Genomic DNA, 12,822 nt, shown 5'->3' on the forward strand with positions numbered 1-12,822 from the left:
TCATTCTCTTTCCCTCTGTCATCACAGGCTGGAATTGCTGCTACAGATTGCTAACAAAATCCAGAATGGTGCTCTGAGCTGTGAAGAGAAACTCACTCTCGCCAAGAACACGCTGCAGGCTGTGAGTGGGGAGGAGATTTTCCCTCTCCCAATTATTTACTTGTTTGTTTGTTTGTTTTCCTCCTCCTCTTTTCTGCCATTTCTTTACATCTCCTGTGCAGAGGATAGTGGGCTCCCCCAGTCTGCTTTCCTTTCTCTTCTGGCACAGAGCCTGTCCCAGAGGGCTGTAGGAGCACTGGTGGACACCCGGTGATCAGTGGCACCCCCAAATCTCTTTCGTTTGTCTAAAAGACTGGCAGAAGGACTCAGCTGCAGTGTGCAGCTGCTTGGCTGGGGAAGGGATTTCTGAAGAGGGGTGTGTTGTTCTGGGAGGGAGAGATTGAAGGGTTGGGAGCTGGAAATGGTTAAACTCAGGGGCAAGAAATGAGATGCACCTTTAAGTGACTGTCCGTGGGACTAACCGTGGGAGCCCATCTCCAAAGGGGATGTCCCAGCTGTGGTGTGAGTGATGAACTCCAGTTAGAGTCACAGAACCATTTTGATTGTTAAAGCCCTTGAAGCTGCTGCAGTCCCAGCCCTGCCCTCGCCCTGCCCAGCCCAGCACTGACCCACAGCCCTCAGCACCTCAGCCCCACGGCTTTGGGATCCCTCCAGGGCTGGGCACTCCCCCAGCTCCCTGGGCAGCCTGGCACAGGGGTGACACCCCTCCCAGAGAAACAGTTCTGCCTCAGCTCCAGCCTCAACCTCCCCTGGGGCAACTTGAGCCTAGTTTGTCTTGTTACTTGGGAGCAGAGACCAACCCCCAGCTCACTGCAGCCTCCTGCCAGGGAGTTGCAGAGGGATCGTGTCTCCCCTCAGCCTCCCCTTTGTGTTCTGCCTGCCCACGTGCCAGGGCTGAGGGCACTCAGCTCTGTCTCCTCTCTGTCTGTGCAGGATGCTGCCCAGGTGGAGGCAGGCCAGGCGGTGCAGTACGAGGCAGACGTGGTCGTGTACCTGCAGGAGTGCGAGGGGCTGCTCCGCCAGCTGCAGGCGGACGTGCAGATCCTGCGGGATGAGAGCTACTACCAGCTGGAGGAGCTGGTGTTCAGGTGAGCAGGGCCCTGTCCCAGGTGGCCTCTGGGTGGGTTCACGAGGTCAGGGGCTGCTGCAGGGGGCTCCTGCCCTGCTGTGGGGAAGCAGGGAGAGCACGGGCAGCTCCTTACCGCGTGTCGCTGCTCCAGGATCATGCGGCTGCAGGACGAGCTGGTGACGCTGAGGCTGGAATGCACAAACCTCTACAGGAAAGGCCACTTCTCCACCCTGGAGCTGGTGCCCCCTGCCACACTGGGCACAACCCAGCTGAAGGGCGAGTCTCTGACGAAAGGGCTTCACACCTCCTCTGCCTCCTGGTTCCGGAAGCCCATGACCAGGCCGGAGCTGGTGGCCATCTCCTCTTCGGAGGACGAAGGCAGCCTGCGCTTCGTGTACGAGCTGCTGGCCTGGGTGGAGGAGATGCAGGTGAGTGCTGCCCAGGCCAAACTACCCACCTCTGCTGCCACTGGTGGGGAAAGACAGGAAGCTGCCCTGGGCTTTTCACCTGCGGGTTACTGCTTTGGTGGTTCAGGGTTTCTGGAGAGTGCTGATGCCCTTGTCTGGGGTTGGATTTTCTCTCTTGTGATCCTGCTGCTCTCTGAGGACCAGAAGATCCTCTCAAAGCTGGAGGCAAATCTGTGCTGATGCAGTCAGTGCTTTGGTCTTACGTGAGGTTGTGTAGGCTCGTCTGTTGGGTGTGAGGTGGTGTGTAGGCTGTCCCAGAAATCCTTAAGGGTCGGTGCACTGGCTTAGGACTTTCTCCTGGGACTGCTGTGATGTTTTTCTCCCCTTGAGTGGCCTAAGAGGTCTCCTTGCCCTTGTGCCCTTTTGAGACTCGGACCTCTTGGCCTGTTTCAGATGAGACTGGAAAGGGCAGAGTGGGGAACTGACCTGCCGAGCGTGGAGACTCAGCTGGAGACCCAACGGCACGTCCACAGCAGCGTGGAGGAGCTGGGCTCCAGTGTGAAGGAGGCCAGGGTGTATGAGGTATGGTGGCACTGGCACGTGGCACATGTGTGGGAGGGTGAGGGCATCAGGATGGGCTGTTAGGGATAAAGGTGCCTGGGGCAGAGGTGTTTTTTAAGGATGCAGCTTCTGAAGTAACGCTGGGCTGGTCCAAGAGGCTGCTGCCCTGAGCCATCCTCTCTCCCTCCTCTGACTCACCCAGAGCTGGGGAGAAAGATTTGGAGGTGTGTTTCAAAGGAGACCAGCCTGTGTCAGGTAACAGGAGCATTTCTCATCCCTCAGGGTAAAATGTCAGCAAATTTCCGTGCCAGCTACACGGAGACCCTCGGCAAGCTGGAGACACAGTACTGCAAGCTGATGGTGAGGGGGCTGCCAGGGGCCTCTGGCACTGCCTGGGGAGCATGGGGCTGTCCCTGCTGCCCTGCTCTGAGGCTGGGGAGAGGGGGAGGAGCCGGTTGCTTTTAGAGCAGGGAAGAGAAACCACACTTGTTGTGTTCAGGAAACATCGAGCTTCCGGCTGCGGCACCTGCAGAGCTTGCACGGCTTTGTGTCTCGGGCCACTGCAGAGCTCATCTGGCTGAATGAGAAGGAGGAGGAGGAGCTGGCCTATGACTGGAGTGACAACAACCCAAACATTGCAGCCAAGAAAAACTACTTCTCGGTGAGTGAGCACCTCGCTGCTGCTGGGGCACCTTCAGCTTCCCACACACCTGGATGCCCCAGAGGCTGGGTGCTCTGAGCCAGTCACTGAGCTCGTAGCTCGTGAGTGCAGCTGGTGGAAGAGCTCTCCCTAGAGCAGAAAGGGCACAAAAGTGTTGGTTCAACTGAGTTTCAGTCAAAAAGGCACCCAAAGCTTTCTTTATAGCACTGTTTGGAACTGAAGGTGACCTGAAGGGGAAAAAACCCCTTGAGCTAAAGAGGGAAATTGATTCCACTTCCAGGCAATTTTAGTGAGTTGCTCTCTGGTCACAGACCTGCTGCCTGGCACCAAGGGGGTCCCCAGGCAGGTGCCCAGTGGCTGTGTCACAGCTGCCCCGTGGGTTTGGTGCACAGGAGCCATCCCAGTGGGATTTTCCCTGAGATCCACTGGCCTTTATGGGCCTTCCATGCTGTGTGTTGTTGTAGTTGGACACGTGGTCTGAGTGAGGCTGTGCCCCGTGGCCAAGGTTGTGACTTTGCGTGTGTCCTGCTGCAGGAGCTGACCATGGAGCTGGAAGAGAAGCAGGATGTCTTCTGCTCGCTGCAGGACACAGCTGAGCTGCTGTCCCTGGAGAACCACCCAGCCAAGCAGACTGTAGAGGTGAGTGGGCACAGAGGGGCCAGGAGCAGCCCCAGGAGTTGACTGGCAGCAGATCTGCTCACCTGGGACTTGCAAATGTGCTGCCCCAGCCCGCGCTGCCCTCCTGAGCAGCCAGGGCTGGCTGAGTGTTTAGTGGTGGCAGAAGAGCATCAGTGCACAGATAGGGCTGTTTTATTCCAGGGGGTGCAATGAGAAGCTTGAGGCCATTCCCAAATAACCCCCACCTCATTAGTCATCATTTGGTGTGTGTGTGTGTTTCCCAGGCCTACAGTGCTGCTGTGCAGACTCAGTGGCAGTGGATTAAGCAGCTCTGCCTGTGTGTGGAACAGCACGTGAAGGAGAATGCTGCCTATTTCCAGGTACTTGGGAGGGACAGCCCAAAAACCCCTGGTTACTATCCCCTGCATCCTGCTGCATGAGCTTTGGATGCTGCTGCTCCCTTCATGGCAGAGGAAAGGAGGGATTTGTGGTGCTCATGGGGGCTGCTTCCTCCTGAACCATTTCTTTCTCCTTATCTGCCCTCTGGGGATATCTCACTAGAGCAAAAGGAATCAACTTCCCCATAGTTCTGCCCCTGGGATGGGACTAACTCAGAGTCTTTGCAGCCCTAAGGCCAGAATAGCTCTGGGAGCTGCTGGCTGAGATGTTGGGGTGGTGCCTTGCCACCCTGTCTGCCTCTCACTGCACTTGTGCAGGTGTCTGTGACCCTCTTTGCCTTCGCAGTTCTTCAGCGACGCACGGGAGTCCGAGAGCTACCTGCGGCACCTGCAGGACTCCATCAAAAGGAAGTATTCCTGTGACCAGAACACGAGCCTGACACGGCTGGAGGACCTGCTGCAGGACTCCATGGTGGGTTCTCCCACACCTCACCCCGCTGGCTGGGCCGTGGGCAGCCTCCTTGCTGCAGCCCAGGGGCGTTGCTTGGGGCAGCTCCCGGGGCACAGGGGCTCGTTCGTTCCTCAGGGACGTGGTTGTGTGTAACGTGGTTTGTTTCCCTGCCTTGGTCAACGTTGTGCTTCTTGTTGGAGCTGCTGCACGTGTTTGTCCATGGCCATGGGGTGCTGATGGTGGCCCTCAGTTGTTCCAACAGCTCATGGGTCAGGTTTGTTCAGAGGCACCATCCAGCATCTCTCTGTGTCCTCGGGGTGTTGCCTGGTGTCTGAGCAGACTGAGCTGCTTGTGTGTGCTGGTTCCTCCCCATCGGTGCCCATCGTGCCCTCCCAGCCTGCATGGAGCTGTGTTCTGCATCTGTAGGATGCTCCTGGGTCTGCTTTTGTGCTGGTGCTTGGCAGGAGCACTGTGTGATGCAGAGAAGTGCCCGTTATCCAGACCAAATCCCCTGTTAATCCATGGTGCTGTGCAGGAGGCAGAGCTGGGGCAGCAGGGCTGGGGCTGGGGCTCAGCAGGGCTCATCTCCCACGTGGCCTGGCTTAGCAGTGGTGTAGCAGAGAGCAGGCCATGGACAGTCACTCTCTGATCTTCTTGTCTGAATTGGCCTGAAACAAAAAAACAACCTAAAAACAGCCCCCAAGGAGCAAAGTGTCAGATGGTGTTGGAGAGCAGGGCCAGGGGAGGGCCTGGGCTGAGCTGCTGCTGGAAGTGCCAGGAGGTGACACTGGAGTGTGTGGAGGCACGTGGCTGCTTTGGCTTTGCTCTCAGTGCACACCACGGACCCCCAGCCTGGCCCCAGTGAAGCCAGGGTGCTGGTACTGGCTGGCATGGTGGGTGCACCAGCTGGGCTAGGGCTCCCCATCTTCTCTCCTGGAGGCTTGTGGGGGGAGGTCTCATCCTCTTTATCATGGTCTTGGAGTCATCCTGGTCTGTCCTCCAGCACTACCAGGACACAGAGCAGCCAGCCTGGCTCCTGGGGTCCATATTTGCAAGTGCTGTAACACCAGCAGATGCTGTCTGGGGTGGGAGAGGCTTGTCTGGGCAGCCAGAGAACAGCCATGATCTCAGGGCTGGGGCAGCTGCCCTGTGCTCAGCTCTTTTACTCTTTCTTACCTAATAAGTTAAAGTTGTATTTCTTCCAATCATGCTCCCTGGGACAGGCACAGGTAGTTTATTTAATCATTTCTTCTTTTCTTTGCCTTTTTTTTTCCTTTACCATTCAATCCTCCCCCTGTTGTCAGCTCACCAGCCAACCCCAAGTGCCAAGCATGAGGGACAAGGTTTTTCTGGGACCCTTTCTCAGCTTTTGCAGCTGAAGGGGCTGAGCTGGCAGTGCCCACACGAGCTGCTGGTGCCCACATGAGCTGCTGGTGCTGTGATGCCACACGTCTCAGTGCCAGAGGCTGTGCCAGGGGAGCTTTGCCCCCAGTCCCCAGGGTTGTCCCATCACTAAACCCAGCAGAGACTTGTGGGAATCAATTCTGCAGCCTCTATCTGGCAGATTTCTGCCTGCACCCAGAGACCTGGGCCATCACTTCAGCACCAGCCCCTTCTCCTGAGGTGTTTTAGCCACAGAATTCATTGTGTCCTTGCTTTGAACATACCCTCATCCTTTGCTTTAGAAAAGGGAGCATGCTTCTGTGGTCTCTCCTCCAGAAATCTAAACATCCCCAGCTTTGGGCTGGAGCTTGTCCTTCTCCTGGCCCCTTCCACCTCCTGGGACTTTAACTGTGGTGTATGCTGCCTTCTCTTTTGTCCCTTTGGACAGACAATGTTTGCTGGTCCCAGCAGTGAAAGAGCCAGAGGTGTGCATGTGGCTTTGCAGGGTAGTGGAAAGGTCCCACCCCTGACCTGGAGTATGTTCTCCCTTCCATCCCATCTCTCCTGACCCCTCTTCCCACCTGGTGAGGGCAGCAGGATCCTCCTGAGGTGTCTGTTCAGCCCTTGAGATCCCAGCGTAGCTCTTGCAGATCAGCACTGGGGTGGGGGGTGCTGAGGTGCCTGGGAGAGACCTCCTGGAGGAGACCTCCTGGAGCAACCTGCCCTTCATCCTTCTGTCTGCCAGGATGAGAAGGAGCAGCTCATCCAGTCCAAGAGCTCCGTGGCCAGCCTGGTGGGACGCTCCAAAACCATCGTTCAGCTCCGGCCCAGGAACCCCGAGCACCTCGTGAAGAGCACCATCCCCATCAAGGCTGTCTGTGACTACAGGCAGATTGAGGTGAGGGTGGGGGCTGGCAGGGTGAGGGTGAGGGCTGGCAGGGTGAGGGTGAGGGCTGGCAGGGTGTGGATGTGGCTCTGAAAGGGGAGACAGGGGCAAGGTGGGAAGCAATGCACATGGCTTAGGGTGAGCTCCGTGGTAGCTGTCAGTGGAAAGCAGGAACAGGGTGGGAAAACAGAAGGAAGACAGTGTGGCAGTTTGTCCTGGAGCAGATTTCTGTGTCTCAGATTTTAGCCCAGAATAACCCCTTTTCCCCAAGGAGCACAGACTTCATCAAGCTCACGAGCACATGGGTGGCAGCCAACTCTGTTTAACTTCCTCGTCCCTTCCTCTCCAGACACGAGAGGGCTGCACTGCTTGGCACTGTACCAGGCTGTTGCTTGGTTAGAATAGATGGGAGCTGTGTCTGGGGGAGCTGGCTGGCCCTGGGGGGAGCTGGCAGGGAGGGTGTCCAGCCCTGCTCCTGCCTCTGACTGTGTCGGTGCTGCTGCAGATCACCATCTGCAGGAACGATGAGTGTGTGCTGGAGGACAATTCCCAGAGGACCAAGTGGAAGGTGATCAGCCCCACAGGGAATGAGGCCATGGTGCCTTCTGTCTGCTTCCTGATCCCCCCACCCAACAAAGAGGCCATTGAGGTGGCCAGCAGGTAACTTGGTGGTTTCAGCTGCGGCGTCTCAGAGGTGAAACAGCAGGGAGAGGGGAAGGGAATGGGTCTGGGGTGGGAATGGGAGAGGAGCTGGGCTGAGGGGGACAGGAGTGGGTGGCACAGCTGATTTGGGGTGAGGGAAGGAATCCCTCATGGTTACACAGCTCCTTCCCCTTGCAGGGTAGAGCAGTTGTACCAGAAAGTGATGGCTCTGTGGCACCAGCTGCACGTGAACACAAAGAGCCTCATCTCCTGGAACTACCTGCGGAAGGACATAGCCCTGGTGCAGAGCTTCAGCATGGAAAAGGTACAGTGGGAGCTTCTCTGCCTGGCTCTGGGGCTGCATTGCTGGTTGTCTGTGCTGCCTCGTGTGACCCAGAGGCTGCAAGACTGGGCAATTCAAAGGTCTTTGCACCTCGAACAGTGGGAACCTGACCTTGGGGGTTCTGTGCAAAATGGTTGCACCTTGTTGGTGGATTGCAATAGCCATAAGAGAATGTGGACTTAGGGCTTTGTCAGGAGTGGGCAGGGCTGGAGGGAGGCACGAGGCTGAGCTGAGGAGCTTGCCTTTTCCCCTCCAAAGAGAAAATACTCCCTTGGCAAGCGAAGGTGATTAAGCTGGGAAGGATGGCTTCAGGTGGCGTGCAGGAAGTTGTTCCCTGTGGTTGGATGTGCTGCTTTTCCACTTGCAGCTCAGATCCTTGGCCCAGGGGGAGTGCCAGCAAGCCCTGAAGAGCCTCCAGGCACACTACGAGGATTTCCTGCAGGACAGCCGGGACTCGGAGCTGTTCCCGGTGCCCGAGCGGCTGCGCCTGGACGGGGAGGTCGAGGCTGCCAAGGAACACATCCGGCAGCTGCTGGAGTGCATGGAGAACGGTGAGCTGCAGGGGGCTGGTGGATTGCCCAGGAGCTGTGGGGACTCATAAACAAAGCATTTATGGGATGGTTTCCTTGTCTCCTTTTCCTCCTGGGCAGCTGCTCTCCTGGTTTCTCCATCCCTCCAAGTGCTCGGCCCTTGGCCAGCGACGCTCCTGCAGAGAGGGTTTGGCTTTGCAGCTTCAGCTTAACTGCTGAGTCCTCTTACCCTAATATTGTCAGAGATGGGTTTAGGCATTAGGACACACTCTGAGCAAGGAGCCCTTCCTGCTTTTTTAGCCTTTAATAAAATACACATGGCAGGGACAGGTGTGACACAGCAGCACTGGGAGTCCCACTGACCAGGGACTGGGGCTTTATCACGCTGGTGCCCTGTGGCTGAACCCTCAGCTGCACCTGGATGAGATGATTTCATTAACTTGTTTTCCATCTGAGCAGAGACCCTGGAGCCTTGGTGTCAGCACGATGCTGCACTGGGCTCCAGGGCTCCTGGCAGGTCCCACGTGGGGCAGATGCCAGCCAGGGTTGTTTGAGCTGCCGTTTTGCTTTGTCTGTGACTCACAGAAGACAAGGATGAGACCGTTGCCAGGACGTATCTGTCTGAGCTCAAGAACGTCCGTCTGCGCCTGGAGGAGTGTGAGCAGAGGCTGCTGAGCAGAGTGCAGTCGCCCAGCAGCGCCCGGGCAGACGCTGACACCATCCAGGAGAACGCCATCCGCATGGCAGAGCAGGAGGTCAGTGCTGCTGGGGATGGGGAGGGCAGGGAGCTGGTGGCTGCTGCTCTGTAGTGTGTGTCACAAGTAGCTTTGTCCTAGGATCATGGAATCCTTTCAGTTGTTGAAGCCCCTGAAGCTGCTGCAGTCCCAGCCCTGCCCTCACCCTGCCCAGCCCAGCACTGACCCACAGCCCTCAGCACCTCAGCCCCACGGCTTTGGGATCCCTCCAGGGCTGGGCACTGCCCCAGCTCCCTGGGCAGCCTGGCACAGGGGCTGACACCCCTCTCAGGGAAACAGTTCTGCCTCAGCTCCAATCTCAACCTCCCCTGGGGCAACCCTGAGCCCGTTTCTTCTTGTCCTGTCATTTATTACTTCACCTTGCCACAACCTCCTTTGAACCTCCTTTGTAGTTTGGCTTCTGAGGGGTGGTGAGTGCATGACTCTGTGGGGCTTGTGGAGAAAGGAGCAGGAAACCCCTCACTTCTACCATCTTCACTCTCTGCCATCTCTTTTGCTGAGGGCAATCCTGCTGTTTCTCCACCTGCCTGGGTTCTGCTCTCACCTTCTTTCGCTCCGTCCCGTAGCACCTGCAGGAGGATCTGCAGCGGCTGCAGTCAGAGCTGCGTGTTGTGTCTGAGAGGTGCTACAGCTTCCTGGAGAAGGCTCCCAGCGGCTCCAGCACACCCCACCTGCGCTCTGAACTGGACTTGGTGGTGAAGAAGATGGACCAGATGTATGGGTTGTCTTCCATCTACCTGGACAAGTGAGTTGGGACGTGCCTCGGTTCTCAGCTGCCTTTTTGCGTCTGCCCAGTCCTGCTGAAGGCTCCTCTGTACCACCCTTTGCACTGGGCTGTCACTGAGCTCCTGTCCTCTGTGGCACAAGGTGTGAGCAGCCTCGCCATGAGGAGGGTCTGTGCCAGATCCTGGGTGTCATTGTGCTGTCTCTGATTTGCCAGGTTGAAGACGGTTGACGTTATTATCCGCAACACCCAAGGGGCAGAATCTCTGGTCAAAGGGTATGAGGTGAAGCTGAGCCAGGAGGAGGCAGTTCCTGCTGACCTGGCAGCCATCCAGTCTCACCGTGCAGCGCTGCAGGTGGGTCCTTTTCACTCCCCAAGATGGGCAGGGAGAAACCAGCCAACAATTTGGTGTTTGCCAAGCAGGATCCTTCCTTTTCTCTGCTGAATTTATACTCTGTGCCATTTTTCTTGCCTTGCTATAGCTGCCAGGATGATTTTGTGCTGCTTGTGTGACCCCTTGTTGCTTTGTTAAGGGTAAAGGAGTTGCTGTGGCTTGTGCTTGCTCTGGTAGGGCTCGTGCTGACCCCTGTGAGCATCTTGGCAGCTGCATGTCCTGCTGGTGCAGGACAGGGCTTGAACCAATCTGACTTTCTTCAAGCTGGGAACACATCCCCCCTCCATTTTGCACCTCCCATAATCAGGCAGCTCTTTGCAGGTTAAGCAGAGGGGGAAGATAAAGCCCCTCTCAGGGTATCTCTGACTCCATGTGCCTTTTCCTTTCCATGATGCTGAACCTGTGCTGTCCCTTGCTGGTTTGGCAGCAATGGCTCGGGGAAGTGAAGGACAAGGGCTCCATCTTCTCCACGCTGGAGGAGGAGATGGCCAAGGCGAAGGCGGTGGGAGAGCAGCTGTACCAGCTGAGGCAGGAGCGCAGCATCGACCTGGAGCGCTACCAGGACAAGGGCAGCCAGCTGTGGGAGCGCTGGCAGCGCCTCTGCGCCCAGATCGACACCCGGTGAGGAGCCCCCAGCCCCCAGCGCTTCCCTGTCTCTCCTGAGCTGGGGACCCCAGACCTGGACACAGGACTCCAGATGAGGCCTCACAAGGGCAGAGCAGAGGGGCAGCAGAACCCCCCTCACCCTGCTGCCCACACGCTCCTCATGCCCCCAGGCTGCCATTGGCTTCTTGCCCATGAGGGCATGTTGCTGGCTCACGTTCCATTTGCTGCCCCCCAGCACTGCCAGGTCCCTCTCCTGGAGCTGCTCCCCAGCAGGTCACCCCCAGCCTGTGCTGGTGCTGGGCTGGTTCCTCCCCAGCTGCAGGACTCTGCCCTTGCCCTCGGTGACCCTCAGGAGGTTCCTCTCTGCCCCACTCTCAAGCCTCCTCTTATCTGCCTTGGTTCTTCTCTCAGGCACACGGAGCTGGAGAGCATCCAGGAGGTGCTGAGCGAGTACCGGCAGTGCCACAGTGCCCTGATCCAGTGGATCCAGGAGATCACGGTGCAGCAGGAGCTGATGAAGCCGGGGCAGGCAGAGGACAGCCGGGTGCTGGCGGAGCAGCTGAGCCAGCAGACGGTGAGGCCTGGCAGCGCTGCCACTGCACTCACCCAGACACTTGCTGCAAGCGTGAGCCGAGTGTCTGGGAAAGAGAAACTCTGCTCAGCTTCAGGTGGAGATGGGGCCTTGCATAAAATATTGAAGGGAAATAAAGTCTTTCCCTAAAGGGGAGGGATGGGGACTGGGATGGAGCTCAGCACCCACACAGCTGTCCTGACAACCACCTGGATTTTGTTGAAGGCTTTGGCTGCAGAAATTGAGAAGAACCAAACCAAACTGGACCAGTGTCAGAAACTGTCCCAGCAGTACTCAGCTGCTGTCAAGGTACAACCCCCACCTCCTGCACCCAGACAGGGCTGGCTGGGCAGAAACAGCCTGGCACAGTCTGCATCTCTGATGTGCCACCTCTCCCCTCCCTGGTTGTGCTGGCAGGACTACGAGCTGCAGCTCATGACCTACAGGGCGTTCGTGGAGTCGCAGCAGAAGTCGCCCATGAAGCGCCGGCGGATGCTCTCGTCCTCGGACGCCATCACCCAGGAGGTGGGACACGGGAGGGAGGGAGGGGAGGGATTGCACTGGGGGGGTTCTTCAACACCCAGCAGTGAAATGAAAGGAGCTCCTTTCTGCTGAACTCTCTTGGATAAATGAAGTTTCCACCCTCGCTATTTTTCCCTGTAGCCAGGGAGGATGGTGAGTGCTCTGAGCACCGGGAGCCCCTGGGACAAACCCCGCGGGGTCAGCTCAGCCCAGAGCACAGGCAGCATCACTGTGTGTGGCTCCCTGGGGTGAGCCCTTGAGGGACTCCAGGTCCTGTCTGCTCTGTGTAGCTGTTAAAGATCCCAGTAGCTCTCTTGTAAGAGTTGAGCACCCATCCCAGTGGCTGTGACCACAGAGAGCCCTTTCCCCTGGCGCTGTGCAGCATCTCGTGTGTGGCCTCAGCCCTCCCCAGCACACTCGCTGCGTTTCGTTGGTGCCATCCTGGCTCTGAGAGGTGCCTGGGGGGCTTCCCAAGCCAGAGGTGCTGCATCTGTGTGGTACTGGGGAGTACATCCCATTGGGCCTGCTGGTGGAGGCTGCTGAGCCCTGTTTCCCCCTCCCTCCCTTCGCAGTTCATGGACCTGCGGACTCGCTACACGGCGCTGGTGACATTGACCACGCAGCACGTGAAGTACATCAGCGACGCGCTGCGGCGCCTGGAGGAGGAGGAGGTGAGGCTGCTGTGCAGAACCCAGCTCTGTCCCATTTCCAGGCACCCCCAAGGGTGCTGCTCCATGCTGACACTGGAGCCTGGCTCCCGAGAGCCTCACCACCTTTGGGACTCCATTGACGTGGTTGTGTTCCTCCCTCCTCTGTTTGCAGAAAGTGGTGGAGGAGGAGAAGCAGGAGCACGTGGACAAGGTGAAGGAACTCCTGGGCTGGGCCCTGGGCTTGCAGCAGAGTGTGCAGGGCAGGGTGGCTGCTGCTGGGAGCAGAGAGCTGGGCGACATCGAGAAGTCCATCTCGGAGCAGCAGGTAAACGGGAGGCAGCAGCACGTGGGTCAAGTTCAGCTCTTTCCACAGCTGGATTAAGCTGCTTACTTTCTTCTGCTGTTTTTCTTGGCAGGCCCTGCATGAGGAGCTGGCTGCAAAGAAGGAGCAGGTGTCTGAGGCCATCAAAACTTCACAAATCTTCCTGGCAAAACACAGCCACAAGTGAGTGTGTCTGGAGGGCACAGGCAGGGAGAGCGGGAGGAGAGAAGCCTCAGCTGGCGCTGCTGTGCTGGGCTCCAGTGCACAGC

General features: G+C 57.7%; 1 protein-coding gene across 9 annotated transcripts in view; it reads left to right on the forward strand.

The window, feature by feature from the left end:
* The window catches only part of MACF1 (microtubule actin crosslinking factor 1), a 136,257-nt gene that overhangs the window by 41,338 nt on the left and 82,097 nt on the right, over window positions 1-12,822 (forward strand). For all 9 annotated transcript variants that reach the window (XM_062014333.1, XM_062014336.1, XM_062014334.1 and 6 more), the window contains 23 exons: window positions 28-121; window positions 994-1,148; window positions 1,281-1,557; window positions 1,990-2,118; window positions 2,380-2,457; window positions 2,597-2,758; window positions 3,293-3,397; window positions 3,661-3,756; window positions 4,121-4,246; window positions 6,354-6,506; window positions 7,000-7,154; window positions 7,335-7,461; window positions 7,847-8,030; window positions 8,595-8,764; window positions 9,331-9,509; window positions 9,705-9,843; window positions 10,310-10,503; window positions 10,900-11,062; window positions 11,285-11,368; window positions 11,477-11,584; window positions 12,154-12,252; window positions 12,404-12,556; window positions 12,648-12,736. In XM_062014333.1, the coding sequence (XP_061870317.1) occupies window positions 28-121; window positions 994-1,148; window positions 1,281-1,557; window positions 1,990-2,118; window positions 2,380-2,457; window positions 2,597-2,758; window positions 3,293-3,397; window positions 3,661-3,756; window positions 4,121-4,246; window positions 6,354-6,506; window positions 7,000-7,154; window positions 7,335-7,461; window positions 7,847-8,030; window positions 8,595-8,764; window positions 9,331-9,509; window positions 9,705-9,843; window positions 10,310-10,503; window positions 10,900-11,062; window positions 11,285-11,368; window positions 11,477-11,584; window positions 12,154-12,252; window positions 12,404-12,556; window positions 12,648-12,736 (3,219 nt within the window). The remainder of the gene's footprint in view (window positions 1-27; window positions 122-993; window positions 1,149-1,280; window positions 1,558-1,989; window positions 2,119-2,379; window positions 2,458-2,596; window positions 2,759-3,292; window positions 3,398-3,660; window positions 3,757-4,120; window positions 4,247-6,353; window positions 6,507-6,999; window positions 7,155-7,334; window positions 7,462-7,846; window positions 8,031-8,594; window positions 8,765-9,330; window positions 9,510-9,704; window positions 9,844-10,309; window positions 10,504-10,899; window positions 11,063-11,284; window positions 11,369-11,476; window positions 11,585-12,153; window positions 12,253-12,403; window positions 12,557-12,647; window positions 12,737-12,822) is intronic.

Source organism: Colius striatus, chromosome 24 (genome assembly GCF_028858725.1).
Source record: "Colius striatus isolate bColStr4 chromosome 24, bColStr4.1.hap1, whole genome shotgun sequence".
NCBI lineage: Eukaryota > Metazoa > Chordata > Aves > Coliiformes > Coliidae > Colius > Colius striatus.